The 11,502-nt window shown below is 38.5% G+C and overlaps 1 protein-coding gene and 1 pseudogene across 19 annotated transcripts in view; both read right to left on the bottom strand.

Moving 5' to 3' along the window:
* The window catches only part of LOC116540158 (coiled-coil domain-containing protein 144B-like), a 56,589-nt gene that overhangs the window by 25,346 nt on the left and 19,741 nt on the right, over positions 1 to 11,502 (bottom strand). For 7 of the 18 annotated variants that reach the window (XM_032263518.1, XM_032263521.1, XM_032263522.1 and 4 more), the window contains 4 exons: positions 9,441 to 9,542; positions 5,995 to 6,240; positions 3,864 to 3,937; positions 1,828 to 2,658 (listed from right to left, as the gene is read on the bottom strand). In XM_032263518.1, coding sequence (XP_032119409.1) covers positions 1,828 to 2,658; positions 3,864 to 3,937; positions 5,995 to 6,240; positions 9,441 to 9,542 — 1,253 coding nt within the window. The remainder of the gene's footprint in view (positions 1 to 1,827; positions 2,659 to 3,863; positions 3,938 to 5,994; positions 6,241 to 9,440; positions 9,543 to 11,502) is intronic. The other 11 variants (XM_032263519.1, XM_032263532.1, XM_032263523.1 and 8 more) reach the window with 11 other exon arrangements.
* Positions 7,788 to 9,434, bottom strand: LOC116540160 (annotated as a pseudogene). Its single transcript, XR_004264327.1, has one exon. The product of XR_004264327.1 is annotated as a cell division cycle-associated protein 7 pseudogene (transcript).

Genomic DNA, 11,502 nt, shown 5'->3' with positions numbered 1-11,502 from the left:
TTTTTTTTTTTTTTTTTTTTTTTTTTTTTTTTTTTTTTTTTTCATTTGAATCCTGGGATGTCAAAGCTCACTGAAATACAAGTCTGCCTCAACACAAAAAGCAGAGTGAAACTGCTAAGCTGCTAGTGTGGAATTATGAAAATGAGATGCTTCCCAAATTGCACATTCAATAGCCATAAAAGTTTGTAGCTGGAGGATATACAGTATTAGAATCTACTTTAGCCCACTATCTATTGATAACTGGAACAAAGACAAAAAAGATTAAATAATTGGTCCAAAGCCCCTAAAGTGCCATTACCTAGCATTTTGTGGTACCAAAAGAGAATACAATCGCACAATGTTGAATCAGGCAAATTCAGCAAATTAATCAGATTGGTTAAAAGTGTGACTTGGGGGCATATGGGGTGGCTCACGCTTGTAATCCCAGCACTTTGGGAGGCTGAGGTGGGTGGATCACTTGAGGCCACGAGTTTGAGACAAGCCTGGCTAACAAGGCGAAACCCTGTCTCAGCTAAACATACAAAAATTAGCTGGGCATGGTGGCACACACCTGTAATCCCAGCTAGTAGGGGTGCTGAGGTAGGAGTATCACTTGAACCCAGGAGGCGGAGGTTGCAGTGAGCTGAGATCATGCCACTGAACTCCGGCCTAGGTGACAAGAGTGAAACTCCATCTCAAAAAAAAAAAAAGTGTGACTTGGGCAAAATAATTTAATGTCTTAGTGGAGGGTGGGAAGGCTGCCCTAATCAACGCAGAAGACTCAGCTTTCTACTTTGGCATCATACACTGTTTTTGGCTGAGTATTTACACTAGTTATATGGAAAAAAAAAAAAAAAAAAAATATATATATATATATATACCAAAACTTACTATACTTCATTAAGCAACATAACATAAAGGTCTGATTCAACAGAAACGGTGGTGAGTGGTTATATTTACAAATATGTTAAAGTGTATATACTTGTCAAAAAAATTTAAAGTGGTCGTGATGGAATTCTAAGTTCCAACAGCTTGAGTTAAACAGATAAACCTGAAAACATGAAAGCATAATAAACAGATTCACTGGCCAGGAATATTTGCTGCAGCTCTCAGGGCTGGATACCTTTTTTTTTTTTTTTTTTAAATAAGAGATGAGGCCTTGCTATTTTGCCCTGGCTGGAATGCAGTAGCTATTCACAGGCACGATCCCACTACTGATCAGCATGGGAGTTACTTATGACCTGCTCCTTTTCCAACCTGGGCCAGTTCACCCTTCCTTAGCCAACCTGGTGGTGCCCCACTCCCAAGAGGTCACCATATTGATGCTGAACTTAGTGTGAACACCTGATCAGCATAGCATAGATCCTCCTGCCTCAGGCTCTCAAGTAGCTAGGACTACAGGTGTATGCCACCATGGCCGGCCAGTGGCATTTTTATATCCATTTTTATATCTCTTCTTAGTCATTGCTTCCTTTCCACTGTATTCCCATCTTATTGTTAGGTGCAACTCATCTTTAAGTCAGTAAAAGGAAAAAGCCCTTGAGCTCATCACATTTTCTTTAGCGATTTTCTTGATGCTTCTCCTGGTTCTGAGGGTCACGTGCTATATATTTCCCCATCCATATGCCAGTTGGAAGACTGACAGAGATACTTAGGTTGATTAAGAAACAAAGATTATGAGAAAGTTTTCCTAAACGCCTATTATTATAAATCATCTGTTTCTATACACAATTACAGATTTAGATAACCAAGCTGTATGCTTTTCATAAGGTTTTCATAAGTGGAAAATCAGAATGGACCAGATAATCGATAGAGCAAAAAACAGAGTGGCTGCAAGTAAACCCCTACCTCTTTCTGAAGTGGAATGTTTTCTTTCTTCAAAGCCAGGAGCTCTTCTGTCTTATCTACCTCATTCTTAAACCTTTGCATGTCTTGCTGTAATTCTTCATGTAGATCTACTTCTGATGTACTGTCACAATCTGATAATAAAAAACTCAGATTTTCTAATTCAGGTTTCAGGCTTTTATAGTTATTTGTACTGCAACTGTCACTATTTTGGTTCATATTTTTTGTCATTTGCAAATCAGACTCTTGGTCTTCTTTCATTTCAACTGTAACTACTTCTGGGTTCCTTGCTTTCTTAGTGTGTGCATCATTACAAAAGTTCTCATCTGTGCTACAAATATGCTCAATGCCTGGTTTGTTATCACTGTCGCTGTCTGATTGATTTTTATGTAAATGAAACTTAGATGATGACTGGCAAGCATGTTCCAGGGACCCAGAGTATGCATGAGATGGAAAGACATTTTTGAGACTGGGTTCCTTTTGTTCAGGAAGTGTCTTGAATACCACAGAAACAGGTACTTCAGATGCACCTTCTTCCTCACAACCAGGTATATTATTTGTCCAATTAGAGGGAATGTCCTTTACATTTGTTCCTCTTGTAGAGTTATCAAGTAGATGCTCTTCCTCAGGACAAGTCGGAATTTTGTATTTTTCAAAGGTTTCTCCAAGCCTCTGCTTTAACTCATTTGTAATGAGTTTGAATTTGTTTTTCCATTCTAATTTGCCTTGCTCGATCCACATTTGCTCAGAATTTTGCACATGAGGAAGTAATGAAAACACAGGTATATCCACTCTATCACAATCCTTAGCCATTTCTGGTTCTTGGGACATTTTCTGCAGATACAAAAGTACAAGATTAATTTGCTTGTTTTGTTTCTCAGGTGTCTTGTCTGTTAGGCTGCATGTTTTAAAAATAGCTTTTTCCTTAAGTAACAGGTATGAACAAAGAAAAATTCACAAATAATTAAAATGAAAATTTAACTGTTAAACTTCGTAATCTAGGTTTAGCTACTCCCAAATCACCGGCTTGTGACTAAGAAATAAAAAACAGTTTGTCTTGGCTGAAAAGAGGAGGAAAATATGAACTAGCAAACTTAACTTTACCAATGTTTGTTTGGAATAAGCTTAATTATGTGTTGAATCTACCAAAAATGAATTAGCAGGTGATTTCTAGTGTTACAAAGGCTTCCTCACTTGAAAAGCGAGCCCCTACAGTACATTTAAGTACTCTTTCTCTAGACTACTAACGGGAGTCTAGGCGGTCTTTAAATTATTAGGAGCCTGAATCAATATCAATCAGAAAGAAAAGCAAATTCTTAAGTTTTAATTCAAATTATTACTGTAACATCATAGGGTTACATATTTAGACTGTCTGCTTCAGTTCATTTCTAATACATACTCCAGTCCCCTAATAATACTAACTTTAAAAATAGTATTTACTAAGTTTCTGCATCTAAAAAGTTAGAAAGTTACTGTTTGTACCCCAACACCACATATCCCATTTTGCCAGATTTGATTCCCTTAACAGGCAGTTGGGTTGATTTCATAACCCCGCTCTCACTGAATATAGACCCTGAAGTCAATGAGAGGTCACAGAGCAGAATACATCTTTAACCTTGGCATTAGTAACTGGCAATATCAAACTGCAAAATTTGAGCCACTGGCCATAATTACTCTTTTACCATGAATCCAACTAAGTGGCCATCACTGTTAAATTGTTCATAATTTCTGTTGCTTAAAAATATGTTTTAATTAACTTCTTTATCCTGTAAAGGTATTGTAAGAATTGAAGAGTAAACAAAATTCTGGAATGTTCTGCCTCCACTCCAAGGGTAAAGATTAACTACAAGTTATGATAGATTCTAACAATATTGTGTTTTATAACTAGTTTAAATGTATTTAAAATTAAATATTAAATAAGAATCTATTGATTCTCAAAGGCTAAACTGAGAGGTAATTTCATTTAGGCTATCAAATTATTAAAGCAAAGAAAACAGTATTAAACCAGAAATTTGGATTTAATTTAAATGTTTACACACCTGTGGCTGCTTATTTTCACGTCCTTTAAGTCTTTCTTCCTCTTCCTCTGATGGCAGCTCCAAGTCTTGTTCTTCTGCGAAATCCAAATGTTTAGTTAAACTACTTAGAAGTTAGATAAAAGAGTATTTATAAAAATAGATTTTAAATTACGTTTCATTTTATTTCATAAATTGAGTTTAAATGAAGCTTGATCTTTAGTGGAATGCTTCCTTCTTTAAGAAATATTTCTAATTCTCCAAAACTTCAACAAACCATTTTGTGGGAGACACTAGATGCCACCTGGTTAAAGAAATACAATCGTGTTGAAGATTCACTAACAGGTTCATCCACCCAACGTCAATGAACAAAGCCATCACAAACAAGACATTTTGGAATGCACCAGCAATATTATTAGGCAATGCTGTATACTGTTCTCTACTTCATAGTAGTACCCTATTAATGATTTCCAGAATGACCGTGGACACCTTTATCGGTGTATACCCTCTTCCTAACATCTGAAATGTTTTCCTGTATTATTCTGACAAATGTATTGATATGTTTGTCTTTTAAAACAGACTGCTGGGCCAGGCGCAGTGGCTCAAGCCTGTAATCCCAGCACTTTGGGAGGCCGAGGCGGATGGATAACGAGGTCAAGAGATCGAGACCATCCTGGTCAACACGGTGAAACCCCGTCTCTACTAAAAATACAAAACATTAGCTGGGCATGGTGGCGCATGCCTGTAATCCCAGCTACTCAGGAGGCTGAGGCAGGAGAATTGCCTGAACCCAGAAGGCGGAGGTTGCGGTGAGCCAAGATCGTGCCATTGCACTCCAGCCTGGGTAACAAGAGCGAAACTCCGTCCCCAAAAAAAAAAAAAAAAAAACAGACTGCTAAAAATAAAAAAATAAAAAAAAAACCAGAGTGCTAAATGAAATTAACCCTCCTCCTGGCTATCTTTCCCCAGGTAAACAGGTATCTCCGTATCTCCTTCCTTGGGGCTCCCCTAGGACTTTACTGATTTTTCTACTGCATCTCTACCACCTGAACTGTCGATAACTGCTTTACACATCTATTCCCTTTGCTCTTAGACTATAGGAACAATCTTGAAAATCACCTTTGTACAAAGAGTCATTATCTATTTTACTCAGCAATTTTTTAGTTGAGTCTTGCTATGTGCTAGGCACGAGGATTTAAAGAGGGAAAAGAAAGCATGTCAGAGATGACTTTTCTAGAGATCCTGCCCAAGCTGACACTTAAAGAATGAGGCCAGCTAAATTAGAAGGGTAGGGGGAAGGAAAGGGTGAGAGCATGCCAGGCAGCAACAAAAGGCAGAGAGAGGCCTGAAAGAGTATATGTATTTGCCCGCAATCGAGGGATGGGTGAACAGGACAGGACCAGCAGTTCAGTAAGGCCAGAGAAAGAGCACACAGGGGAAAGGGCTGAAGATGGAGTCTGAGCAGAAGTCACCTTATGAAAGCCATATGTGTAATTTAATGTTCTCAAGACTTTAATGTTCTCAAGAGTCCTATTTGCATTGACCATAGAACACTCTCAATGCCAAAACCAACATTCCTACTGAACACATTAATTAACACAGGTGGTAGCTCACGTGGACACAGCCGAGGAGATACTATGCAGCAAATTATCTATGATTCTCATTAATCACTGACTTTGAAAATCAATTCTATAATACATAAAGTCATAGAAGGATAGGAAGTCACTTAATATTTGCTTTTGGAAGGTGCCTTTTAAGGTTATAGTGCATATAGTTATAACCAACAGCTGTGAATTCAGAGCTGTAAAAATAAAGCAAAGAAACCACGCTGTGTTTGAGTCAGCAATCTTTAGGTCTCTACTGAGTTATCCTAAATATAATCCTATGTTAGTCCCTAAAATACTTAGTCTCTACATTCTAAATTTAATCCTACTTTCTAAAGAAAATCATGCTTTCCCCTAATTCTCTGTTATCTAGATGTTGCTTTAGTTAAAGGAAGCATACAAACGTCCTGCCAAAAGGTATTCTGTTCAGTGCAAAAGGAGAGTAAACAAATCACATTTTACCAGAAAATAATTTTTTAAAGTTAGAACTATAGCACTATGCAGCCAAACAGGCACACTCTAGGACTGAATTCTCCACGCCTCTTTGTTACCTTCTTTGCTCTCTTTGTTTTCTGGCAGCTGTGATTGGCACACGTCATGGAAAGTATTATTCCCTGAGAGAAATACAGCTCCAATGTTCATCTTTTCTTGTTCTATTAAGTTCGTCTGTCCCAATTCTTTGGTGTCTGACTGTTTTTTAGACATTGATGGTGATACAGGTAGACATTTATCAACTTTCAGATTCTTGGATCTCTCACAAGTCTTATCACTATCGGTCATATTAGTAGGATGCCAATCTGAAAAATCCAATAATAAAGTTTTCATTTATTAGGATGTAAATAAAACAGTAATTTAACTAACTTGTATACATGTTTTCTTTCTCTCTTTTTTTTTTTTTTTTTTTGAGACAGAGTCTCACTCTGCTGCCCAGGCTGGAGTGCAGTGGCATGATTTCGGCTCACTGCAACCTCCGCCTCCTGGGTTAAAGCGCTTCTCCTGCCTCAGCCTCCTGAGTAGCTGGGATTACAGTGCATTAATACACTGGGATTAAGGCATGCCACTACACCTGGGTAATATTTGTGTTTTTAGTATAGACGGGCTTTCACCATGTTGGTCAGGCTGGTCTTGAACTCCTGACCTCGTAATCCACCTGCCTCAGTCTCCCAAAGTGCTGGGATTATAGGCGTGAGCCATAGTAACAGTCCCACATCCTGCTGTCTCCCATAAACACACTATGCATTCAGGGCTTATTATATTTGATATGTTCTATGCTTGCAATTCATTGAGATAAGTTTAATTAACTATCATCTCTCACTTTTCTACATTTTTTTTTAAGCAGACAAGTTAGGACAAACATTTTATCATCAAAATAAACACTTCTGTATAAAAGCATTACAGATCAACAGCTGTATTTACACTTATCGATTCAAGGTCCAATCATGTATCAAACACTGAATGGGTCAGCGATGGTTTACTCATGCAAGTAAATTGGACACACAAACACTTAAGATTCCTCCTCTACCAAATCACTTGATTAATGCAAAGAGGCAGGGGAATATCGACACAGGAAACCTGTCCAGAAACGAGACTGGCAGAGATGTCAGGTTAACAAACTGCTGAAAGTTACATCTCCAAAAAGGCACTTCTCATTCTTACAAAAGTGCTTAAAATCTAAACTTGAACCCTGCGCCTAGGTTTATAAATTTTCAAGAAACTGTAAAGAACCACAGGCTAGTTTTTAATATCAAGTTTCCAAGCAAAATTGTCCAAGAATTTATTTGCAGTACCTTACATGTAAACTGAAATAAACCTGGCAAACTAAAATCATACTAAAGTTTTATACCGAAAATTCAAATCGGCCTACTTGTAATTTCCAGATAGCTTTCCTATCACAATTTTAAGTATTACTTGCCCACCAACCTTTGAATCATGATTGTGTAAGCTAGACGCACCACTTACCCTTCGGGCACAAGAAATTAGCAGAAATTAAGTCTCAACTGTGACAACAACTTGTAACATAAACACAATACATGGGTTTGAGAGGCATCTGAAGTAATATACTCCAATCTGCAGTAATCACCTAATTTCTCCACATGGTTTTAAGACTTCTGTGCCTTGATTCTATTAAAAATTTCAACTAGTATGAATGCTAAATCATACTTGTTTTTATGTAAACAAGTTAGAAGGCTGTTCTCTGAAATTCTCTAGTTAATACTATTACTGTGTTTCTAAGTGCTTAGCTTTTATGAGGGCTATTTCAACACCAAGTAAATAAAATACGCTTTCATAAACCTATACTTTAAAAGAAATTACAGAACTAAGCGGCTAGAGAGGACCCCTGGAAATAGAGGGGGATGCTATGAGGTGGAGGTTGGGAGCAGAGAATAAACTGCAGGAAGGCAAAGTGTAACTAGTAATATACCTTCCATGATGCTCCAGAAACACGTCTACTGAGATTACCTTGATTGGAGTTTCTTAAAAAACAGGCTGATCATCAAGATCCTTGACTCAGGTTTCAGTGAAAAAATTGGAAACTTTAACAAGAAAGATTTGAGAAGAAGGCAGGCCGTGAATTTTCCAGATATTATGCTTGCATTTCAAATTCCTGTTTCAGACTTTTCAATTAGGCATGCACATTCCCAAAGCCATGATATCTGGCTAAATACACAAGGACCCCAGTTGCACACCGTCCATCTCGCTGCCGGCAGAAACTGCAGTTGCAGATTCCTCGACGAGGCGGGCAATGCCAGTTCGGATCCAGCAGAGCATCCCTGACCTCTTCACCATAACGGTTTCGAATGCAGGGGCCACAGAACCGTCCTCAAACGCCACAGCAGTCTGGGTTTCTGCAGTTTGTTTTGGTATCAATAGTCTTCTGACGGCATTGATGACAAGTAGAGCCCAGTGAACATTATATATCTTCTCTGGAGAGTTGCTGCACATGTTCTCCAAATCTTCCTCTGTAATTTCTTCCACTGGGCGAATTATATGCGGAAGGGTCAGGGATGACCTGGAGCAACGACTTCTGGGCATGTCATCTTCATTCATGTAGCTGTCCACGGTCTTCCTCTTTCTCACCAACATGTACTTATCCTCTTCCTCCTCCTCCATGGGTAGCGTGTCAACGGACCCGAGGATCCGGGACCTTGACCTGGTAAGAGGACGAGCTCTCCGTTCAGGATTTCTCCTGGACGCAACACCCGGGAATGTATGCCTTCGAGGTCTCCTCGATTGTGAGTTGGGGCCTGGGAGGGAATGTCTTCCAGGGAACGAGCCAGGGAGGCTTTCTAATTCAGACATGAGTTTTGCAAGCATTGCTTTGTTTTGCTTTATATTTAAAGCCCTTTTCTCCAAAAAAATTCATCCCACTTTCATCTTCTGAATCGGAGTTGGAATCAGTCACAGAATTCTCGGAGAACTGTGGGAGCTCTGCTTTTTTGTTGGTTGCTCCTCTGGTACTTCGAGCTGGAAACTTCATCGCCACCCTGAGAGGTCCAGAGTGCCTGCACTGGCTGCGGGTCCTACAGCCTTCCCGAACTGACTGCAGTCTAGTGTTTGCAAAATTATCAGAAGCAAAGCTGTCACAACTGTCATCAGAGGATGATGAGGTTTCAATGGAAATCAACTTCACATATCTGAATTTCTTTAAGTTCTTTACTCTGAGATCTTTCTGCGGCACGCGGCGAGCACCCATGCTGGTGGCGGGTGCCCAGACCCGTACTTGGAGCTGGGAGAGCGAAGCAGCTGCGCGCGCTCAGCGGTCCCACAGCAGGAGGAACAGCAGCCGCGCGACCGGCACGCGCCGGCCCCACTTTTCTACATTTTTACGTTTACTATTACTTACTTTGATTCACCCAGCAGTCTCTATTACATATTTTGCTTTCCATTAAGATTCTTCAAGGATATAAATTTTTTATAAATAGAATTTATGTCTAACCATTTTAAACTTAAATATACATGACGGCATCGTGTGTATGTATTCTAGATTCTTTGTTACCTTCTTTGCTCTCTTTGTTTTCTGGCAGCTGTGACTGGCACATGTCATGGACAGTATTATTCCCTGACAGAAGTACAACTCCAATGTTCATCTTTTCTTGTTCTATTAATAAAAAACAGACTTATAAGATTTACAAAAAGTCATAATAAATATACTTTAAAAACTATTTTAATTATAATGAGATAGTCTTTCCTGAATCTACCACTATCTTCAGAATTTACTTTCAAATACTTGCATAAACTTCACACATTTATACGCAAAATGACAGCCTTAAGGGACCTAATTGTTCCCATATAAAAACAGGATTAGTCTAGGACCACATCAGATCCAAAGAGCACGCAGTACCATGAGACAGGAAAGGAATATATAACAAAAATATTTTCCTTTTTCTTTTTTTTTTGTATGAAAACAACAACTTTTTTTTTTTAATTATTATACTTTAAGTTCTGGGGTACACGTGCAGATCGTGCAGGTTTGTTACTGCTACACAGGTATACATGTGCCATGGTGGTTTGCTGCATCCATCCCCCTGTCATCTACATTAGGTATTTCTCCTAATGTTATTCCTCCCCTATCCTCCCACCCCCTGCTATCCTTTCCCACTGCCCCCCCCACCTCCCAACAGGCCCTGGTGTGTGATGTTCCCCTCCCTGTGTCCATGCCCTCTCACTGTTCAACACCCACTTACGAGTGAGAACATGCGGTGTTTGGTTTTCTGTTCTTGTGTCAGTTTGCTGAGGATGACGGTTTCCAGCTTCATCCACATCCCTGCAAAGGACACATACTCATCCTTTTTTATGGATGCATAGTATGCCATGGCATATATGTGCCACATTTTCTTTATCCAATCTATCATTAATGGGCATTTGGGTTGGTTCCAAGTCTTTGCTATTGTGAACTGTGCTGCAATAAACATACATGTGCATGTGTCTTTATAATTGAATGTTTTATAATCCTTTGGGTATATACCAGTTATGGGATTGATTACTGGGTCAAATGGTATTCCTAGGTCTAGATCCTTGAAGAATCACTACACTGTCTTCCGAAATGGTTGAACTAATTTACAGTCCCACCAACAGTGTAAAAGTGTTCTTATTTCTCCACATCCTCTCCAACATCTGTTGTCTCCTGATTTCTTAATGATTGCCATTCTAACTGGCGTGAGATGGTATCTTAATGTGGTTTTGATTTGCATTTCTCTAATGACCAGTGATGATGAGCTTTTTTTCATATGTTTTTTTCTATATAAACAAAATTGTTGGGATTTAAATTTTTTAAGACAAGTGAAAGCAAAAAAGCAAAAAAACACAGAAGTGAAACTTTAAAGGCCATTTCATCATCAAGTGCCCATTTATCCACAATCATATTCAAACCACATATGTATGTGGTTTAAAATGTTGGCTCTAAATTGTGATCTGAGAATCCCTGGAGTTCAAGATCCAGGCAGGGGGTCAAATAGTACAAAATGTTATTTGCCATTTTCACTCTCATTCTCTTTCAAGTGTACAGTGGAGCTTTTCATAGACATGATGTGTCCTAACTGCATAGCTCTAATGGTGAATGGGTCATAGTTCTAATGTCTATTGGAATGTATGGTTGTGCATCCTTTTTTAAAATATTTTAGTTTTTATTTCTAAAATATTAAATATCAATAGATACAACCAACTTAAAAGCTCTTTAGAATCTGCAATCATTTTTAAAATGCAATCATTTTATTTATTTATCATTACAAAGAAGGTTTAACTGAGATCCGGTAATTTGATAGAAAACCAGAGCTTCCTGTGTCAATAAGGACTGACCTCAATAATGTAATGTGATCAGACAAAAGAAAGTTGCAAAATATGTAGAGTGTACAACAATTTATATACACTTTTAGGACATAAAAACAAATTCTACATATTATTTATGACCATACACATATGTAATAAAATGTTTTAAAAGAGAATGGAAATGATAAATGGAAATAATAATTCAGGGTGTCAGTTACCTCTAGGCAATAGATACCCTCCCCCCCAACACACACACACACACACACACACACACACACACACACACACACACA

Source organism: Sapajus apella, unplaced genomic scaffold (assembly GCF_009761245.1).
Source record: "Sapajus apella isolate SASKATOON/1434 unplaced genomic scaffold, GSC_monkey_1.0 scaffold136, whole genome shotgun sequence".
NCBI lineage: Eukaryota > Metazoa > Chordata > Mammalia > Primates > Cebidae > Sapajus > Sapajus apella.
This window is presented reverse-complemented; position numbering and strand designations above follow the sequence as displayed.